This window comes from Oncorhynchus nerka, linkage group LG20, assembly GCF_034236695.1.
Source record: "Oncorhynchus nerka isolate Pitt River linkage group LG20, Oner_Uvic_2.0, whole genome shotgun sequence".
In the NCBI taxonomy this organism is placed as follows: Eukaryota; Metazoa; Chordata; class Actinopteri; order Salmoniformes; family Salmonidae; genus Oncorhynchus; species Oncorhynchus nerka.
Genome location: NC_088415.1, coordinates 22,139,616 through 22,162,590, shown reverse-complemented (window position 1 = coordinate 22,162,590; position 22,975 = coordinate 22,139,616). Strand labels below are relative to the sequence as shown.

At 42.0% G+C, this 22,975-nt stretch overlaps 1 protein-coding gene across 1 annotated transcript; it reads left to right on the top strand.

The window, feature by feature from the left end:
* Positions 1-22,255, top strand: LOC115102067 (cytosolic sulfotransferase 2-like). The gene is made up of 10 exons (XM_029621618.2): positions 1-74; positions 3,064-3,238; positions 3,354-11,457; positions 18,486-18,624; positions 18,719-18,841; positions 19,020-19,120; positions 20,757-20,883; positions 20,977-21,074; positions 21,219-21,393; positions 21,519-22,255. Exons 4-10 carry the CDS (start codon positions 18,486-18,488, stop codon positions 21,626-21,628), a joined length of 873 nt encoding a protein of 290 aa, XP_029477478.1. The 5' UTR covers positions 1-74; positions 3,064-3,238; positions 3,354-11,457; the 3' UTR covers positions 21,629-22,255.
* Positions 22,256-22,975: the final 720 nt, after the last annotated feature.

Here is a 22,975-nt window from a genome sequence, read left to right as displayed (position 1 = left end):
ATGTAACTGTCTGGTGGGAGAAGAAACAGACTCACTCAAAACTCCACTACGTTTTCTATGAGGATATGGTTGAGGTGAGTAGAACAACTACCTCCTGTGCCATAAAGGTTCTGACCTCTTTGCAGATTATGTCGCTCATTAACGTACATAAAGGCAGTGTGTATGTCCGTGTTATATTGTTATATTGATAATCTCAAGAATTAGCTTTCAGTGAGAAAGAGTACTGTAGTAGGATGTCCCTTGTGGGTATCCGTAACCTATGTAGGACATGCACAGCATAGGCCAGTAGACATGCTGAAGCTTGAACCTTGTCGTGCCTCCTTATTTTAAATAATACTACATGGTGTCAGAATGGTTTTAATAATCACAAAAACGTGAAGGACTTACCACGTGAATCATACAGCCGACAGACTGTTTCAAAGCAAGGAGGGCACAGAAACAGAGATTAGCAGCGTAGATCATAATTGGGCTAGTTAACGAGAGAGGACTATGTTACTGCGGGCAACGTTACAAGAGGTAGAAGCCGAGATGGGTCCAGCTGCGACGTCATCTCTCAGAGCACACATCCCTCAGGGTCTCTATACTGCCACCTAATGATATGGAATCTCAGTGCAGTGCACCTCTCAGGAAAAGAGGGGCTTTTGAAAGGAGTGGATGTTTTGAAAGGAACCATATACGGAGAAGTGGAGTGCGAAAGGTGCCACTCAAGACATCGCTTGGGTTATCGGATGTTACTCATGGTCTCAACAGATGACAGTATGGAATTTCAGTTCTGCAAAAAATGCAAATCAAATGTATTTATATAGCCCTTCTTACATCAGCTGATATATCAAAGTGCTGTACAGAAACCCAGCGTACCCCAAACAGCGAGCAATGCAGGTGTAGAAGCACTGTGGCTAGGAAAAACTCCCTAGAAAGGCCAGAACCTAGGAAGAAACCTAGAGAGGAACCAGGCTATGAGGGGTGGCCAGTCCTCTTCTGGCTGTGCCGGGTGAAGATTATAACAGAACATGTTCAAATGTTCATAAATGACCAGCATGGTCAAATAATAATAATCACAGTAGTTGTTGAGGGTGCAACAGGTCAGCACCTCAGGAGTAAATGTCAGTTGGCTTTTCATAGCCGATCATTGAGAGTATCTCTACCGCTCCTGCTGTCTCTAGAGAGTTGAATCAGCAGGTCTGGGACAGGTAGCACGTCCGGTGAACAGGTCAGGGTTCCATAGCCGCGGGCAGAACATTTGAAACTGGAGCAGCAGCACGGCCAGGTGGACTGGGGACAGCAAAGAGTCATCATGCCAGGTAGTCCTGAGGCATGGTCCTAGGGCTCAGGTCCTCCGAGAGAGAGAAAGAAAGAAAGAGAGAAAGAGAGAATTAGAGAGAGCATTCTTAAATTCACACAGGACACCGGATAAGACAGGAGAAGTACTCCAGATATAACAAACTGACCCTAGCCCCCCGACACATAAACTACTGCAGCATAAATACTGGAGGCTGAGACAGGAAGGGTCAGGAGAAACTGTGGCCCATCCGATGATACCCCCGGACAGGGCCAAACAGGCAGGATATAACCCCACCTACTTTGCCAAAGCACAGGCCCCAGACCACAAGAGGTATATATTCAACCACCAACATACCATCCTGAGACAAGGCCGAGTATAGCCCACAAAGTTGTGTGAGTTGTCTTTGAACGTTAGCTACCTTTACTTATAAGAGCATACATTAATTTTACAATATTGAATATTATTATATGGGTGATATTCAATATTGAATATGGAATATTGTTGAATATTTAAAATAATAATAATTGAAATATCAAGCCATGGTGGTTCTAGTTGTTATAGAATTAGAACGTTTCTAGTATTTAAAGACTCTTTTTGAAATCCCCACTTCTCCTAATGTGGTTCCTTTATACACCCCCACTTTTCCTGAGAGATGCACTGAGAGATGCACTGAGAGATGACATATCAGTAGGTAGCAGCATAGAGACCCTGAAGGATGACTGCTCTGACAGATGACATTGCAGCTAGACTCTATTGAAGAAGCTGGTGGGATTTCAGGTCTGGTGACTCCCAAGTTCAATGCGTTCTTGCGCAAACCTGGACTGGCCAGTGGCTAGTGCTGACATGCTCCACTGAGAATGTTGATTGTATGGTTTACACTATGGGTGATGAAGCCGAGGACATATTAAAGGCTTCACTGTTGACTGAGGAAGAGAAACTTAACTGCAGTGCCCTTAAAGATTTCGTAGGACAACAAAACATTATATTTGAGAGAGACACATCGAACAGTCGCCGGCCCAGTTGGATGGATCACAGGTCATCACAAAGCTGGATACCACTCAGGATTTTAGGAGATACCGATGTCACCAGAGAGTAGGGCACTCACAATGTTTATAACACGGTTTGGCCACTACTGTTTCAATGTTTTGCCATTTGGAATCACTTCCGGTCCAATTACAAAGACGCATGTCCCAGCTGTTGGATGGGCAAAGTGGAGTCATAGTCCACGCGGACGCGTGCTTGATTGCGGATGGGACAGAGCAGAACATGAGGACTCACAGCAGTTCTGACGAGACTCCAGGACACTGGCTTGACACTCAATGAAAAAGGCACCTTCTCACAGTCAGAGGTCTTGTTCTTGGGACACAGAATCAGTGCAGCTGGAATAGAGCCGGACAAGGACAAGATCAGTGCCGTCACATACATGCTCCTCCCCCAGAACGTGGCTGAAGTTAGGACCTTTTTAGGCGTGGTCACATACGTGGGTAAGTTCCTCCCACAGGTTTCAGACAAAACCGAACCCGTAAGAGAATTATTAGCCAAAGGGAATGACTGGTCATTGGGTTACATGCAACATGCGGCGTTTGAGAAAGTCAATGGAGACCTGGCCCCACAGAGAATGCTGGCCCAGTACCGTCCCCACGCTAAGACAAAGGTATCAGCACATGCATCGTCTTTTGGACTAGGGATTGTCCTCACTCAGATGCAGGACAACATTGACTGGCAGATAATACTTTTAGATAATACTACAAGTACAGTATCCAGTGTGTGTTTTCCTGCAGGATACGGGGAGAGAGCTGGACAGGCTGTGCTCCTTCCTAGGTTTGTCTCCTTCAGCAGAGGAAAAGGAGAGGGTGAGAGGAGGAGTGCAGTTTGATACTATGAAGAAGAACAGCATGGCCAACTATTCCACCGTTCCAATCATGGATTTCAAGATCTCGCCATTCATGCGAAAAGGTAGACTTCTTCATTTCTCCCCTATATCTCTATCTCTGTCAGTTGTTCTCTCCTCCCCTCTCTATATCCACCACCTTTTCTTTGCTCATGACTCTCTCTCTCTCCCACTCTCCAGGAAAGGTTGGTGACTGGAAGAACCATTTCACTGTAGCCCAGAGTGAACAGTTTGATGAAGACTATAAGAAGAAGATGAAGAACACCACCGTACAGTTCCGCACTGTAGTCAAGTTGGTTGTCTGATTGTTTGTGGTCAGGTTGATTGATTGTTTATTTGGCGCCCATAGACCTACGATAGGCTCGGCTGGGGTGTCAGTCTTCCATTGGTCCACAGTTAACTGGGTTATAGTGTTGAATATACTGGGTGAGGATCATATCGTATCATATCCTGGAGTGTAAATGAGAAAGATCATAAGGTGGCTTATATCATTTTTTGAGAATGATTGATGCTACTTTGAGATATGAGCTATAGGTTGAGAACTAAAAACAAACGTAAAATGAGGACATGCTGCACAGTACATTCTTAGCAATGTGAGCTATTTGTAAATCCTCTTGCCTGGTCTGTTTTTTAGTGTCTGAGAAAAAAACAGTGAGAGTCGATACAGTAATAAATATGTAAATGGAGAAGAGCATTGTTAAGCATCAAGCATTGTTTTATTCTGTTTCAAAAATATACATACTTTGAAACTGTAACAATTCCTACTCGTATACAGTATACAGTATGACTAAACGTAATACATTGATGTTCATGTACTTGTACTTAAAATATTATGAAATGTCTTTATGACCCAAAGCGATTAAAGAGCCAGTAATTTGCACATACACACACCCTCCACTTTTCACAGCTGTCTCGGCTGTATGTTCACTATGCCTGTGAAAAGTCTGACACTTGCACTGTAAAAAGGGGGGTGGGGCTGTTGTTCATCTGAAGTGATTCTACTGTTTGGAATGATAGAAAAATACACTTTGGTTCTTCCAACCTAATTTATTCAATTTGCCTGATATCAAATGATGTATTTTTTATTTAATGAAAGATTCTAAATTGCTTCCAACTGTCACGATTGTTAGAATAACTGGACCAAAGCGCAGCGTGATCTGGGTTCCACATCTTTTTATTTCTAAATAAAACTCACAGAAAAACCAAAACAATAAATCTCAAAACGAAACGTGAAGCTAACAATAATACTAACAGGCAACTATCCATAGGCAAGATCCCAGAAAGCACAAAGGGGAAATGGCTGCCTAAATATGATTCTCAATCAGAGACAACGACAAACAGCTGCCTCTGATTGGGAACCATGCCTGGCCAATATGGAAACATAATCCCCTAGATGACCCACCCTAGTCATATCCCGACCTAACCAACATAGAAAATAAAAAGCTCTCTATGGTCAGGGTGGGCATCTACCGTCGGGGGCGGTCCCGGTGCGGGGCGAAGCACCCACTCCGCTCGCGGATACGTTATCCTTAATGGCGGCTCTGGTGCGGAGATCGTCACCGGAGGCTCGTCGCTGGGGACTCCGGACCGTAGATCGTCACCGGGGACTCCGGACCGTAGATCGTCGCCGGGGACTCCGGACCATGGTTCATCGCCGGGGACTCCGGACTGAGAACCACCGCTGGAGGCTCAGGACCGCAGACTGTCGCGGGAGGCTCTATACCACAGACTGTTGCTGGAGGCTTTGGACTGCAGACTGTCGCTGGAGGTTCCTGACCGTGGACCGTCTCAGGAGGTTCCGGATTGTGGACCGTCGTTCGAGGTTCCGGACTGTGGACCGTCGTTGGAGGTTCCGGACTGTGAAACGTCGCCGGAAGCTCTGGACTTGGAACTGTCGCCGGAAGCTCTGGACTGGGAACTGTCGCCGGAAGCTCTGGACTGGGAACTGTCGTCGGAAGCTTGGTGCATGGGGCCGGCACTGGTGGTACCGGGCTGGTTACACACACCTCAGGATGAGAGTGAGGAGCAGGCACAGGACGTACTGGACTGTGGAGGTGCACTGGAGGCCTGATGCGTGGGACCCGGCACTGGTGGTACCGGGCTGGTGACACACACCTCAGGGCGAGTGGGGAGAAGGCACAGGATGTACTGGACTGTGGAGACGCACTGGAGGCCTGATGCGTGGGACCGGTACAGGTGGCACCGGGCTGGTGACACGCACCTCAGGGCGAGTGCTGGGAGGAGGTACAGGATGTACTGGGCTGTAAAGGCGCACTGGGGATACAGCGCGTAGAGCCGGCGCAGGATATCCTGGACCGAGGAGGCGCACTGGAGACCAGGCGCGCTGAGCCGGCACGACCCGTCCTGGACAGATACCCACTTTAGCACGACAAGTGCGAGGAGCTGGCACAGAACGCACCGAGCTGTGAATGCGCACTGGAGACACAGTGCGTATCACCGCAAAACATGGTGCCTGACAGGTCACACTCTCCCCACGGTGAGTACGGGGAGTTGGCTCTGGTTCACTCCCCTCAACTTTCGCTGCCCACTCCTCGCTCAATCTGTCCCAATATACCTCCTCGGTCTCTGACTCACCCCTCGGCGTCGCCAACCACTCTGTGTGCACCCCCAAAACATTTTTTCCAGGCTGTCTTTTGTTCTTGCGTCGTGGCCGCGAATCCTGGCGTCGTCGCTGTTCTTCCCTCGCTGCCTCCGCCTGCTTCCATGGCAGGCTTCTGTCTTCTGCCATAATCTCTTCCCACATCCAGGATGTCTTCAACTCCTGGCTTTCCTCCTGGGCACACTGCTTGTTCCGTTGTTGGTGGGATTTTCTGTCACGATCGTTAGAATAACTGGACCAAAGCACAGCGTGATCTGGGTTCCACATCTTTTTATTTCTTATTGAAACTCACTGAATAATGTAGTGGAAAATCGGATCAAATACAACGCATACCAGAACTTGTGAAATCAATCAGGCTTTAATACAAAAGTATAACAAGCCGGAGTGCTCCGCGGAACACACACCTTTTCCAGAGCCCTGGCTCCAGTATTTATCCACATATTGCATATGAGCCCATCCCACATGTAAATGACGTTACATTCCAATCCGTGCATCCTGCTTGTTCAGCTCAATAACGCTCATACCTGCTTTCCGTCAGATTATAATGATGACAAGACCCTTGCTTTGTTCCTGCACTTAGCTAAATGCATTCTTTTGTTTGTGTATTATCTAGGATCAGCAAACTATGTGTCTCCTCAGTTTCTAGCGTGTCCAGCTATACTAAAAATACTATACATTCCTCTATTTTACAGCCCTATGCTTTGGCTCTGCACTTAGCTCAATATGTTACTATGTATATGTGTCTTTATCTCAGAGCAACAGACTATGTGTCTTCTCTGTCATTCCTTCTGCATCTCTACGACCTAAAAATATGCGAACTATGTCTATTGGTCATCAGTTAGTCATTTGACTGACCCCCTCCTTTGTATATCCCTCTGGCCTTGGTATGTCCAGCTATCCTAGCACCTGTGTCACCTTCCCTTCATGTAGTCTGTTTTTAGTGTTCAGCTATTCTATACATCTTATGCATTTGTCTATGTGTTATATTTGCTCCCACAATAATCAAACAATAAATCTCAAAACGAAACATGAAGCTACCAATAGTACTAACAAGCAACTATCCATAGACAAGATCCCACAAAGCACAAAGGGGAAATGGCTGCCTAAATATGATCCCCAATCAGAGACGACGACAAACAGCTGCCTCTGATTGGTAACCATACATGGCCAACATAGAAACATAATCCCCATGATGACCCACCCTAGTCACACCCCGACCTAACCAATCATAGAGAATAAAATGCTATCTATGGTTAGGGCATGACACCAACAACTCATTCGCATGCACATTGAATAGCGGCAGGGGCAATGTAGTGGTGACAGCTTATCAGAAGAGTTGGAGGTGTGGCTAATGGGGGCTTTTTTTCACACGTGAGAGTGAATGTCATTCCAGTTAATGTGGTCTATTGTATTTGATATTAAATGTTAAACTTCTACACTGCCAGCATCTGTAATGATACTTAAATAAATGCATGTGGTGCCTGATGAGGCTTTATGTTGAGGTAGCCAATGCTTGGTTATTATCTCCTCAACTACTGTATGAGCATTCACCTGTGACATCTGACCTCCTCACCAGACCTCCTTACCAAGTAACATTACAGAGTATCTTTTTGTATTGATTGTTGGTGTCAAACAAGCAACCTGGCGATAAAGAAGGTTGATGCAGTAGGTGAAAGATGTGTACAAGCTTCACACAGTGCCCAGAAACACACTATGCAGCCTAGTCTCTGGTCAGGAAAGAATTAGACACACATACACTGTTGAAAGTGATTTAGACAGTGTGTTGAGGACAATGCAGGAGGTTTAAGGGCACAGAAAAGACAAAGACACTATCTACGCAAGGACACTGCCCATTCAGTAGCCTATCAGGTGTGTGTGTGTGTGTGTGTGCTTTGATGGAAGGGGGGGATTGAATATGTTTGGGGTCAGGTCAGGTTTGTAAAGGCATCCACAAACATAGGTTTGGTCTGTTCCTAGCAGAACTCAGCGAGGCGAAGCAAGCCTCGCATTCTCCCTTAAAACCTGTTAGGGATGATGTGAATTTTCGCAGGTTTTTGTAAAAAATCGCGCAACATTTCAAAGTCCTGCTACTCATGCCAGGAATATAGTATATGCATATGATAAGTATGTGTGTATAGAAAACACTCTGAAGTCTCTAAAACTGGTTAAATCATGTCTGTGGCTATAACAGAACGTGTTTAGGAGTAAAAATCCCAGGGAAAACTGTTCACCAAAAACACACAAAAAATATTCATCCGCCAATCTATGTATTGTCTAAGGCGATAGAAAATAGATGAGGTCCCGTTTACAATGCCTACAGCTTCCACATGATGTCGCCAGTACTGGCATTTCATTGCATGTTTATCCTTGGTGGGATGACGTATAGGCACTTCCTGTCTTGGGGTGCACCGAGGAAGTTATGAAAGTGAAAAAATGGACGATGATTTCAAGACTTGCTGCTATCGAATACAGATCGCCCCGTGATCAATTTGATCGATTATTAACGTTTATTAATACCTAAAGTTGGTTTACAAAAGTAGTTTGAAGTGATTTGTAAAAGTTTATAGGCAACTTTTTTAATTTTAAAAAGTGACGTTGCGTCTTGTAAAGGTGAATTTTCCTGGATCAGACGGCCTTCATAAATGGACATTTTGGGTATACAATGACGGATTTAATCGGGAAAAAGACCCAATTGTGATGTTTATGGGACATATAGGAGTGCCAACAAAGAAGCTCGTCAAAGGTAATGAATGTTTTATATTTTATTTCTGCGTTTTGTGTAGCGCCGGCTACTGCTAAATCTTTTGTTTAGGTCTCGTTCAGGTATTTCGGGGGGTGCATGCTATCAGATAATAGCTTCTCATGCTTTCGCCGAAAAGCATTTTACAAATCTGACATGTTGGCTAGATTCACAACGAGTGTAGCTTTAATTGAGTACCTTGCATGTGTGTTTTAATGAAAGTTTGAGTTTTATCGAGTACTACAGGTGGCGCTCTGAAATTTCCGCTGATTTTGGTTCCTGTACAGGGACCAAATTCCGCATGATCCCTAACAGGTTTTAACAAAGCCATTCGCTTGAAAAACAAGAAACAAGCAGCAATTCTACTGTTTGTCCTCTTGAGATGGTGTTGTGGGAAATACTGAATCAAATACTTATCAGATACCGGAGCTTGTGAATTCAAATAGACTTTATTACAGAGAGTAACAAAGCCAAGCAATTCCATGAAAGAACTGACTCTTCATTCTTAGTGATGGTTTTTATACAGTTTTACCCTTACATAACATCATCACTCCACTTTGTGAATCTTGTTGTCTTACTTAGTTTCCATTCTCTTATTGGCTCAGACATTGAGGCATAGATTCTATTGGTGGCGTGACATGCATATTCCTACTGGTGCCTATCACTGATTAGCTAATGTTCCTGTCAAAGGTCTTCACAAGTTCAGGCCGATGTTGTCTATGTATGATTAACCCATGTGCATGTCCAATAGGCTTCACAAGATGGCCCATGGCCCAGACCAGGCACATCTTGTTAATCTACCATGCCTCATCCACACAGATTCTGCTTGCGTTCAGTTTTTTACATGTTTAATGTTTAACTCGATGTTGTTGCAGCTTTGTACACTCACATGGGCTTCAGCCTTCATTCTGCTTACACATGTCTAATATGTCAATTTATATCAATTTTTCTTTCTAATTCAAAGAGAACAGTATAGTTACCAAGAATCACCAGATGGCATACAAAAAACACAGCCAGCACACTTCCTCAAATAGTCTGAATTAATCTAAGATAATTCAATAATTCTTACGTTTTTGCCGAGGAGGTCTTGGTTGAGGAATTTTACATCTAACTAAGATGTTTGGTGCAGTATATTTCAAGTGAAAAAAATAGCTTGAAAACTAGCCGTCTGTCATTGAATGACAACAAACACTTAATTGAAGAATCCCTACTGTTGACCAATCACAGAAATTCGACTTACCTCAAGAATGTGTGCTTCAACAGCCCACAAAGAAAATGTTGAATACCAAAACGAACAAAAATTACACAAAATGTTGTCATAATATTTCCCTCAAGGGAAAAGAAAATGATGGAAGAGAGAATGGGGAGGAGACAGGAAAGGAGGAACACAGAGAATAAATTAGGAATCATTTTGTAAGCTGTGCATTCACCCTGAGGTATCTTACTCAGAAAGAGCAGGGTAAGTCAGTTATTTTGGTATGTTGGAATTGCTATCATGTGTATGGTTTTACTGTCACCATTTGAGAAACATTAAGACTTAGGCTTTGTTAAAAGGATCCGACCCTTTCTTTAATGTTTCGCCTAAAATGACATACCCAAATGAAACTGCCTGTAGCTCAGGACCTGAAGCAAGAATATGCATATTCTTGATACCATTTGAAAGGAAACACTTTGAGGCTTGTGAGAATGTGAAATTAATGTAGGAGAAAGTAACACATTAGATCTGGAAAAAGATTATACAAAGACATTTTTTTTAAACTTTTTTTTTCTGTAACATCATCTTTGAAATGCACGATAAAGGCCATAATGTATTATCCCAGATTAGGCACAATTTATATTTTGTCCACTACATGGCAGCAGTATATGTGCAAAATTTTAGACTGATCCAATGAACTGTTGCACATCTGTTCTAAATGTTGTATCAACACTGACCAAGTGTGCCCAATTTGTTTATTAATACATTGTCAAGTTCATAATTGTGCACTCTACTCAAACAATAGCATGGTATTCTTTCACTGTAATAGCTACTGTAAATTGGACAGTGCAGTTAGATTAACAAGAATGTAAGCTTTCTGCCCATATCAGATATGCCTATGTCCTGGGATTTTATTTGTTACTGATAAGGTAATTTATTTTGAAGGTAATGACTAAAGAATTCCACCCTGAAACATAATGATTAGATTATGTAACATATATAATGAATAATTAGACAAACGTAACTATTAGTAATTATTTGATTATGTAACATGTATAATGAATTAGAATGATAAACTTCAGTCTAATAAGGTTTGGTCGAGACAAGTAGAAATGTGGGTGTGTGACTAAGAAAATACAGAGAACATTTAAACTGTGCATGACCTGACCTAGATCTCTGAGAATCTTATGGCAGGAAAGTGAGTCCCGTCAAGGTCCCTCTAATCTCGGGAGGATGGAACTGCCAGCTTGGTAGTGATAAACGAGTGGTGAGAACTATGGGGAAAGATACATCCCACCTACTGTTTGTGTGTCTGTATGTGCGTGTATGTGCGTGTAGTAGGTAGGGAGGGCATGTCTTTGTATTATGGACTTTAGAATGTTCTTGTGAATAAAGAGCCAACCTTTTGCATAAACTGAGTCTTTTCCTAATTATTATTAAACCCAGGGTCTTACAAACCTCGGGGATCGGTCAAAGCATAAGTAATTGTTAGTTATCATCATTGGGATTGAAAATTCTCGTGACAGCTTTGTCCTTTGAGCCGGATCTCAATATCTGCTTCTGTCGTTCCATAGAGACATCGAAAACCGTGCACGGGCGGATTAAATATCCGTAGAATAAAGACCTGTCCCCATTCGGAGGGTTCTGTACAGGCCGGTAGCAAACTGGTATGTGACAGAAACGGTGACGAGATCCAACCAACATTGAAACCTCAGCTGCAATTAATAAGGTCAGTGCTTTTTATTCACGAATATAGGGGATAATATCTGTATGATTGCATTAATAAATGAGGTAAACAATTTTAATGTACTCTGGGTGTTAGACGCTAAAATATCCGAAGGAGTTTATATCTGGTGACCTGTCTTTAGAATTTTGTGTGGAGAAAAACGTTTTAACTTCCTATGGCAGGGGGCAGTATTGAGTAGCTTGGATGAATAAGGTGCCCAGAGTAAACTGCCTGGTGCTCAGGCCCAGAAGCTAAGATATGCATTAGTAGATTTGGATAGAAGACAGTCTGAAGTTTCTAAAACTGTTTGAATGATGTCTTTGAGTATAACAGAACTCATATGGCAGGTGAAAACCTGAGAAAAAATCCAACCAGGAAGTGGGAAATCTGAGGTTTGTAGGTGTTCAAGTCTTTGCTTATCCAATATACAGTGTCTATGGGGTCATATTGCACTTTCTAAGGCTTCGACTAGATGTCAACAATCTTTAGAACCTTGTTTCAGGCTTCTACTGTGAAGGAGGAGAGAATAAGAGCTGATTGAGTAAGAGGTCTGGCAGAATGTCATGAGCTCAGTCAGGCGTGCGCCCGTGAGAGGTAGCTGCGTTCCTTTTCCTTTCTAAAGACAAAGGAATTCTCCGGTTTAAACATTATTGAAGATTTATGTTAAAAACATCCTAAAGATTGATTCTATACATCGTTTGACATGTTTCTACGAACTGTAAAGGAATTTTTTGACTTTTCATCTAGCCTGCGCATCGTGAATTTGGAGTTGTGAACTAAACGTGCGAACAAAAAGGAGGTATTTGGACATAAACTTTGGACTTATCAGACAAAAAAATTTTTTTATTGTGGAACTGGGATTCCTGGGAGTGCATTTTGATGAAGATCATCAGATATAAGTGAATATTTATAATGTTATTTCTGACTATGTTTTTCTGTGACTAGGTGCTGACCTAACATAATCGCATTTGAATGCTTTTGTCGTAAAGCCTTTTGAAATCGGACACCGTGGTGGGATTAACAACAAGTTTTAAAACTGTTTGAATGATGTCTGTGAGTATAACATAACTCATATGGCAGGCGAAAACCTGAGAAAAATCCAACCAGGAAGTGGGAAATCTGAGGTTAATAGTTTTTCAAAGCTTGGCCTATTGAAAACAGTGTCTATGGGGTCAAATTGCACCTCCTAAGGCTTCCACTAGATGTCAACCATCATTAGAAACTTGTTTGAGGCTTCGACTGTAAAGGAGGGGCTCATAAGGGCTCTTTGAGTCAGTGGTCTGGCAGAGTGCCACAAACTCGTGACACTCGTTCACGTGAGAGGTAGCTCTCGTTCCATTGCTTTTCTACAGAAAAAGGAATTCTCCGGTTGGAACATTATTGAAGATTTATGTAAAAACATCCTAAATATTCTATACATTGTTTGACATGTTTCTACGGACTGTAACGGAACTTTTGGACTTTGTCTGGACCTGGTGCTCGCTCCTCATGAAGATGGATTACTGGGCTGAACGCGCTAACAACAAGGAGGAATTTGGACATAAATTATGAACTTTACCGAACAAATCAAACATTTATTATGGAACTGGGATTCCTGGGAGTGCATTCTGATGAAGATCATCAAAGGTAAATGAATATTTATAATGCTATTTTTGACTAATGTTGACTCCAACATGGCGGATATTTCTTTGGCTGTTTTGGTCTCTGAGCGCCGTACTCAGATTATTGCAAGGTGTGCTTTCTCCGTAAAGTTTTTTAAAAATCTGACACAACGGTTGCATTAACCTCTCCAGTGAAAATGCAGAGCGACAAATTCAAATAAATTACTATAAAAATAAAACTTTCATGAAATCACACATGCAAGATAGGAATTTAAAGCTACACTTGTTGTGAATCCAGCCAACATGTCAGATTTCAAAAAAGCATTTAGGTGAAAGCGAACGATGCTATTATCTGAGGATGGCACCATAGTAAACAAAGAGAGAGAAGCATATTTCAACCCTGCAGGCGCGACACAAATGCAGAAATAAAAATATAATTCAAGCCTTACCCTTGACAAGCTTCTTTTGTTGGCACTCCAATATGTCCCATAAACATCACAAATGGTCCTTTTGTTTGATTAATTCTGTCGATATATATCCAAAATGTCCATTTACTTGGCGCGTTTGATCCAGAAAAACACAGGGTCCAACTTGCGCAATGTGACTACAAAATATCTCAAAAGTTACCTGTAAACTTTGCCAAAACATTTCAAACTACTTTTGTAATACAACTTTAGGTATTTTTTTACGTAAATAATCGATAAAATTGAAGACGGGGTGATCTGTGTTCAATACAGGAGGAAAACAAACTGTAGCTAGCTTTCTGGTCACGCGTCTCTATCTAACAGTACACTTCAAGTTACCCTCGTTCAAGATGGCCGTACTTCTTCATTACACAAAGGAAAAACCTCAACCAATTTCTAAAGACTGTTGACATCCAGTGAAAGCGATAGGAACTGCAAGGAGGTAATTGAAAAGAGAGTGATCTAAAAAAAAATCTGAATGGTTTGTCCTCGGGGTTTTGCCTGCTAAATAAGTTCTGTTATACTCACAGACATGATTCAAACAGTTAAAAAAAACTTCAGAGTGTTTTCTATCCAAATCTACTAATATGCATATCTTGTCTTCTGGGGATGAGTAGCAGGCAGTTGAATTTGGGCATGCATTTCATCCGGACGTGAAAATCCTACCCCGTTACCAAGAAGTTAAGGAGAAGTCTATCTTTAATTCTGTGAATAACACTTGTATCTTTTATCAATGTTTATTATGAGTATTTCTGGAAATTGATGTGGCTCTCTGCAAAATCACTGGATGTTTTGGAAGCAAAACATTACTGAACGTAATGCGCCAATGTAAACTGAGATTTTTGGATATAAATATGCACTTTATCGAACAAAACATACATCTATTGTGTAACATGAAGTCCTATGAGTGTCGTCTGATGAAGATCATCAAAGGTTAGTGATTCATTTTATCTATATTTCTGCTTTTTGTGACTCCTATCTTTGGCTGGAAAAATGGCTGTGTGTGTTTTTGTGACTTGGCTCTGACCTAACATAATCATATGTTGTGCTTTCGCTGTAAAGTCTTTTTGAAATCGGACATGATGGGTAGATTAACAAGAAGTTTATCTTTCATTTGGTGTATTGCACTTGTTAATGTGTGAAAGTCATATATTTCTAGAAAATATTTTTGAATTTCGCACATTGCCTTTTCAGCGGAACTAGCGGAACCCCTAGCCATAATGATGTTGCACTGCCTAGGGCTTCCACTAGATGTCAACAGTCTATAGACATTTGAATGAGACTTCTACTGTGTTGTGGGACTGAATGAGAGCAAAATCTATCAGGTGACTGGCAGTCAGCCATTTTCTGATCATGCGCATTCCTCATGGTATCCACTTGCGTTCCGTTGCTCATCAAGACACAAAGGAATACTCCGGTTGGAACTTTATTGAAGCTACATGTTAAAAACATCCTAATGATTGATTCTGTACTTAGTTTGAAATGTTTCTTCGACCTGTAATATAACTTTTGAAGTTTTTGTCCGACGTAACGCTGACAAGAATGAGCGTTTGGATATGTATACAAAACACGCTAACAAAAGGAGGTATTTGGACATAAATAACGGACAAGTGAATATTTACAATGCTATTTCTGACTTCTGTTGACTCCACAACATGGCGGATATCTGCATGGCTTTGTGCGCTTACTCAGATTATTGCATGGTGGGCTTTTTCGGTAAAGCTTTTTTGAAATCTGACACAGCGGTTGCATTAAGGAGAAGTTTATCTAAAGTTCCATGCATAAGACTTGTATTTTCATCAACATTTATGATGAGTATTTCTGTAAATTGACGTGGCTCTCTGCAAAATCACCGGATGTTTTGGAAGCAAAACATTACTGAACGTAACACGCCAATGTAAACTGAGATTTTTGGATATAAATATGAACTTTATCGAACAAAACATACATGTATTGTGGAACATGAAGTCCTATGAGTATCATCTGATGAAGATCACCAAAGGTTAGTGATTAATTCTATCTCTATTTCTGCTTTTTGTGACTTATTGTGCTTTCGTCGTAAAGCCTTTTAGAAAACAGACACTGTGGTGGGATTAACAACAAGTTTATCTTTAAATGGTGTAAAATACTTGTATGTTTGAGGAATTTTAATTATGAGATTTCTGTTGTTTTGAATTTGGCGCCCTGCACTTTCACTGACTGTTGTCATATCGATCCCGTTAGCGGGATCTAAGCCATAAGAAGTTTTACAGCTAGAAACCAGATATTAGCAGGGTTGGAGTCTAGCATTTTCTGGTGGTCAACTCTCAAAAATGTGATTATTTATATCTATTATAATCAACAGCGTTTCATCAACTACACCAGGGATGCGATAAAAGGGTTAGCAGAACAAACAGATGCACCTAGTGGCGAGGGGAACCCGTTTTAAGCGCAATATTTTGTCACGAAAAGATGCTCGACTATGCATTGAATTGACAGCCTTGGAAAGACACAACTCTGACGTCTCCAAAACTGCAAAGATATTATCTGTGCGTGCCCCAGAACTAATGCAATAGGCGAAACCAAGATGAAGTTTCATACAGGAAATGCCCCGGATTCTGAAGGCGCTGTGTTCCAATGTCTCCTTATATGGCTGTGAATGCGCCAGGAATGAGCCTGCACTTTGTCTATTCCCCGAGGTGTCTGCAGCATTGTGACGTGTTTGTAGGCATATCATTGGAAGATTGACCATAAGAAACTACATTTACCTGGTGTCCCGCCCGGTGTCCTGTGTGCGTAATCTGTAGGTCCATGCGCGTTCCATTTCTTCAGAATTGAAAGTAAACTGCCACGATGGATTTTATCGTCGATAGATATGTGAAAAACACCTTGAGGATTGATTCTAAACATCGTTTGCCATGTTTCTGTCGATATTATGGAGTTAATTTGGAAAAAAGTTCGTGTTTTAATGACTTTCTTTTTTTTTTTCTTACCCAAACGCGATGAACAAAACGGAGCGATTAGTCGACACAAATAATATTTTTTGTAAAAACGGAACATTTGCTATTTGAGAGTCTCCTCATTGAAAACATCTGAAGTTCTTCAAAGGTAAATGATTTTATTTGAATGCTTTTCTGTTTTTTGTGTAAATGTTGCCTGCTGAATGCTAACGCTAAATGCTACGCTAAATGCTACGTTAGCTATCAATACTGTTACACAAATGCTTGTTTTGCAATGGTTGAGAAGCATATTTTGAAAATCTGAGATGACAGTGTTGTTAACAAAAGGCTAAGCTTGAGAGCAAATAGATTAATTTCATTTCATTTGCGATTTTCATGAATAGTTAACGTTGCGTTATGGTAATGAGCTTGAGGCTGTAGTCACGATACCGATCCGGGATGGCTCGACGCAAGAAATTAATCTACCCATCATGTCCGATTTTTAAAATGTTTTACAGCGAAAACACAACATATATTTATGTTAGACCATCACCAAATCAAAAAAAACACAGCCATGTTTCCCAGCCAAAGATAGAGTCACAAAAGCAGAATTAGAGATAAAATGAATCACTAACCTTTTGATAATCTTCATCAGATGACACTCATATGACATGTTACACAATACATTTATGTTTTGTTCGATAATATGCATATTTATATCCACAAATCTCGGTATACATTGACGCCATGTTCAGAAATGCCTCCAAAATATCCGGAGTAATTACAGAGAGCTACGCCAGATAACAGAAATACTCATCATAAACTTTGACGAAAGATACATGATCTACATATAATTAAAGATACACTGGTTCTTAATGCAACTGCTGTGTCAGATTTTTTTTAAACGTTACGAAAAAAGCCTACCATGCAATAATCTGAGACGGCGCTCAGACGTAAATATATTTCTCCGCCATGTTGGAGTCAACAGAAATACGAAATTACATCATAAATATTCCCTTACCTTTGATGATCTTTCATCAGAATGCAGTGCAAGGAGTCCTAGTTCCACAATAAATAGTTGTTTTGTTTCATAATGTCCAATACTAGTGTCCAATTAGCTGCATTTGCTAGCACTTTCAGCTCACATGCCCAAAAGCTGACGCTGGTCCAGGAGAACTCGGACGAAAACTTCAAAAATAGATATTCCAGGTCGAATAAACTGGTCCAACTAAGTAGAGAATCAATCTTCAGGATGTTATTTTCATATATATCCAATAACGTTCCAACCGGATCATACGTTTTCATCTGCAGCCAAATGGAACGATGGGGATATCTACAGACAAATGCGCAAAAGGGAAATTGCATTCTGCCAGGACAGTGACTCATTCCCCTCCCATTCGGTCAAAGTTCACACTAGAGGCTCCATTCCACATTCTACTGAATGAGGACATCTAGTGAAAGGCGTAGGAGGTGCTAACAGATCCATATCTTATTTGGAAGTGAAGAGGCGATGACTTAAAATTAGACCCGCATTCAGAATTTCACTTCCTGTTTGGAAGATTGCCTGCCCTATGTGTTCTGTTATACTCACAGACATAATTCAAACAGTTTTAGAAACTTCAGAGTGGTTTCTATCCAATAGTAATAATAATATGCATATATTAGCAATCTAGGACAGAGTAGGATGCAGTTCACTATGGGCACACAATTCATCCAAAGTGAAAATACTGCCCCCTATCCCCAACAAGTTATTGACATGGCAGAATAGAATAGCATTGAATATGTTACTGGCCGAGAAGGGTGGTGTGTGTGTGAAACGGATCAGCATGCTGTACTTACATTCTTAAAAACACAGCTCCAGACGGATCAGTGACCAAGGCCCTGGCAGGTTTAACATTTGTAGGCAAACATATCAATGGAGCGTTATTCCTCTCTATGTTTGAATAATTCAACCATTTGGATCGCTAAAAGATTCTGTTCAAGTTTCATGTCCAAGCATAAACAATACTGTGGTGATCCTTGATCGAATACATGTCCGACTTTTACAGATGGAGCTGCCACCTCGACCAAAACTCTTTGATTTCCATGGAGTCTCCATGACCAACTACTTCACTGGCAACTGGGACAATGTACAGAACTTCCAGGCCAGACCAGATGACATTCTCATCGCTACCTACCCCAAAGCAGGTCTTTCTCAGTCTGAGGTTGATGTTTCATTAAAGATTGTGTTTGGGTTTGTGAATGACTGTGTACATTTCCCCTATCTGTATTCCTCTCTTAGGAACCACATGGGTCTCCTACATTCTAGACCTGCTGTATTTTGGCCAGACAGCCCCTGAGCGTCAAAGACCCATCTTTGAGAAAGTTCCTTTTCTGGAGTTGCTCATCCCTCTTTACCCTCCAGGTTAGAATAGAGCATTGGAAAACATAATCATACCACTCCCAATTTGACATTCTTATGTAAAAAATGTATCTGAGGTCTTCAAAGCAGTAACTAAAATCTTCAATATCATGACAGACACTGCTGAACAGTGATAATATCCATCAAACATTATTTAGCATTATTATATTGTTTGTCCTAGGGGTGGAGGTGCTGGACAAATTAACCACCTCTCCTCGCCTCATCAAGAGTCACCTCCCAATCCAGTTGCTGCCCAAGTCCTTCTGGGAGCAGAACTGCAGGGTGCAGTATTTGCAACTTGTTCTCTATGTTTCTCCACTATATACACTGCTCAAAAAAATAAAGGGAACACTAAAATAACACATCCTAGATCTGAATGAATGAAATATTCTTCTTAAATATATTTTTTTTCTTTACATAGTTGAATGTGCTGACAACAAAATCACACAAAAATGATCAATGGAAATCCAATTTATCAACCCATGGAGGTCTGGATTTGGAGTCACACTCAAAATTAAAGCGGAAAACCACACTACAGGCTGATCCAACTTTGATGTAATGTCCTTAAAACAAGTCAAAATGAGGCTCAGTAGTGTGTGTGGCCTCCACGTGCCTGTATGACCTCCCTACAACGCCTGGGCATGCTCCTGATGGGGTGGCGGATGGTCTCCTGAGGGATCTCCTCCCAGACCTGGACTAAAAGCATCCGCCAACTCCTGGACAGTCTGTGGTGCAACGTTGGAGCGAGACATGATGTCCCAGATGTGCTCAATTGGATTCAGGTCTGGGGAACGGGCGGGCCAGTCCATAGCATCAAGGCCTTCCTCTTGCAGGAACTGCTGACACACTCCAGCCACATGAGGTCTAGCATTGTCTTGCATTAGGAGGAACCCAGGGCCAACCGCACCAGCAGATGGTCTCACAAGGGGTCTGAGGATCTCATCTCTGTACCTAATGGCAGTCAGGCTACCTCTGGCGAGCACATGGAGAGCTGTGCGGCCCCCCAAAGAAATGCCACCCCACACCATGACTGACCCACCGCCAAACCGGTCATGCTGGAGGATGTTGCAGGCAGCAGAACGTTCTCCACATCGTCTCCAGACTCTGTCACGTCTGTCATGTGTTCAGTGTGAACCTGCTTTCATCTGTGAAGAGCACAGGGCGCCAGTGGCGAATTTGCCAATCTAGCCAATCTTGGGTGTTCTCTGGCAAATGCCAAACGTCCTGCACGGTGTTGGGCTGTAAGCACAAACCCCCACCTGTGGACATACCACCCTAATGGAGTCTGTTTCTGACCATTTGAGCAGACACATGCACATTTGTGGCCTGCTGGAGGTCATTTTGCAGGGCTCTGGCAGTGCTCCTCCTTGAACAAAGGCGGAGGTAGCGGTCCTGCTGCTGGGTTGTTGCCCTCCTACGGCCTCCTCCACGTCTCCTGATGTACTGGCCTGTCTCCTGGTAGCGCCTCCATGCTCTGCACACTACGCTGACAGACACAGCAAACCTTCTTGCCACAGCTCACATTGATGTGCCATCCTGGATGAGCTGCACTACCTGAGCCACTTGTGTGGGTTGTAGACTCCGTCACATGCTACCACTAGAGTGAAAGCACCGCCAGCATTCAAAAGTGACCAAAACATCAGCCAGGATGCATAGGAACTGAGAAGTGGTCTGTGGTCCCCACCTGCAGAACCACTCCCTTATTGGGGGTGTCTTGCTAATTGCCTATAATTTCCACCTGTTGTCTATTCCATTTGCACAACAGCATGTGAAATGTATTGTCAATCAGTGTTGCTTCCTAAGTGGACAGTTTGATTTCACAGAAGTGTGATTGACTTGGAGTTACATTGTGTTGTTTAAGTGTTCCCTTTTTTTTTTGAGCAGTGTATAAATGCAATCTCTCTCTCTCTCCCTGCAGATAGTGTATGTGGCCCGTAATGCCAAGGACAGTGCTGTGTCTTATTTCCACTTTGACCGCATGAACAGGACACAGCCAGAGCCAGGAGTCTGGAACAACTTCTTACAGAGATTCATGGATGGAAAGAGTGAGTAAACGAGAGAATAAAGGAGTGATTGAATGAGCAAGTGATAATAGTCCCCATTCACACTATGAATGTGTCTACTCTGCACTTCCTCAGTGGTGTTTGGTTCGTGGTACGACCATGTGACTGGCTGGTGGGAGAAGAAACAGACTCACTCAAAAATCCTCTACCTCTTCTATGAGGACATGGTTGAGGTGAGTAGAATGCTGATGCTAGTTGTGTGTTACAGTAGTATTAAGATCTAATGAGCTTAGTGCACACATATGCTCAAGAGCCATTTTAACTGCTGCTCTAGGAGGTTAGCTGTTTTTCCATCCAATGTGTATGTGATCCTACAGGATACGGGGAGAGAGCTGGACAGGCTGTGCTCCTACCTAGGTTTGTCTCCTTCAGCAGAGGAGAAGGAGAAGGTGAGAGGAGGAGTGCAGTTTGATAATATGAAGAAGAACAGCATGGCCAACTATTCCACCCTCCCAATCATGGATTTCAATATCTCTCCATTCATGCGAAAAGGTAGACTTCTCCATGTCTCCCCTATACCTCTCTCTCTGTCAGTCGTTCCCTCCTCCCCTCTCTATGTCCACCACCTTTTCTTTGCTCATTACTCTCTCTCTCTCTCCCATTCTCTCACTCTTCAGGAAAGGTTGGTGACTGGAAGAACCATTTCACTGTGGCCCAGAATGAACAGTTTGATGAAGACTATAAGAAGATGAAGAACACCACCGTACAGTTCCGCACTGTAGTCTAGGAGTTGTGGTCAAGTTGATCGTCTGATTGTTTGCAGTCAGGTTGATTGATTGTTTATTTGGCACATATGGACCTACGATAGGCTCGGCTGGGAGAATAGAATGGAGAATAGCATTATTAAGCATCAAGCATCGTTTTATGCTGTTTCAAAAATATACATACTTTGAAACTGTAACAATTCCTATTTGTATACTGTATACAGTATGACTAAACGTAATACATTGATGTTTGTTTGATTGTATTTATTTTTACAGGGACAGTGCACATTAATCAACGTTTGAGTAAAAGTTCTGGTTTTAGCCAGCCGGCTAATTTTCAACCGCAGTCCCTGGGCAGGTTATTAAACACAGTTACAATACATACAATCAATGAGCAGTGAGCACATAGGACAAGCAAGACGTAGCATAAAAAGCAATAAGACAAAATCCATAAACGCAACAAAGTGTTTCCACACCTCACAAGCTACAGACAACAGCCAAAATGGAAAGCGGCAATACACAGCTTGTCACGGCCGTCGTTAAAGAAAGACAAATGTGCAGCGTGGTGAGCATACATTTTCTTTTTCTTTTGTAAAATGTCATCAACAAAACAAGAAATAACAAAAAAAAAACAACCATGAAGCTTACAAGGGCTATAGTGCCACTAACTCAAGTCAACTTCGCAAAATAACAAAAGGAAAAAGGTTACCTAAGTATGATTCCCAATCAGAGACAACGAATGACAGCTGTCCCTGATTGAGAATCATACCCGGCCAAAACAAAGAAATACAAAAACATAGAAAATAGAACATAGAATGCCCACCCAAATCACACCCTGACAAAACCAAAATAGAGACATAAAAATCTCTCTGAGGTCAGGGCGTGACACACCTAGGGATTATGTTCACAAATCTGATTGACCTTTAGCCATGTCTTTGTTTTTTTGTGAAAGTGTGATACGTGAGAGTCCACACAGTAACAAATATGTAAATGGAGAAGAGCATTATTAAGCATCAAGCATTGTTTTATTCTGTTTCAAAAATATACATACTTTGAAACTGTAACAATTCCTATTTGTATACTGTATACAGTATGACTAAAACCAATACATTGATGTTCATGTACGTGTACTTAAAATATTATGAAATGTCTTTATGACCCAAAGCGATTAAAGAGCCAGTAATTTGCACATACACACACCCTCCACTTTTCACAGCTGTCTCGGCTGTATGTTCACTATGCCTGTGAAAAGTCTGACACTTGCACTGTAAAAAGGGGGGTGGGGCTGTTGTTCATCTGAAGTGCTTCTACTGTTTGGAATGATAGAAAATTACACTTTGTATCTTCCAACCTACTTTATTAAATTTGCC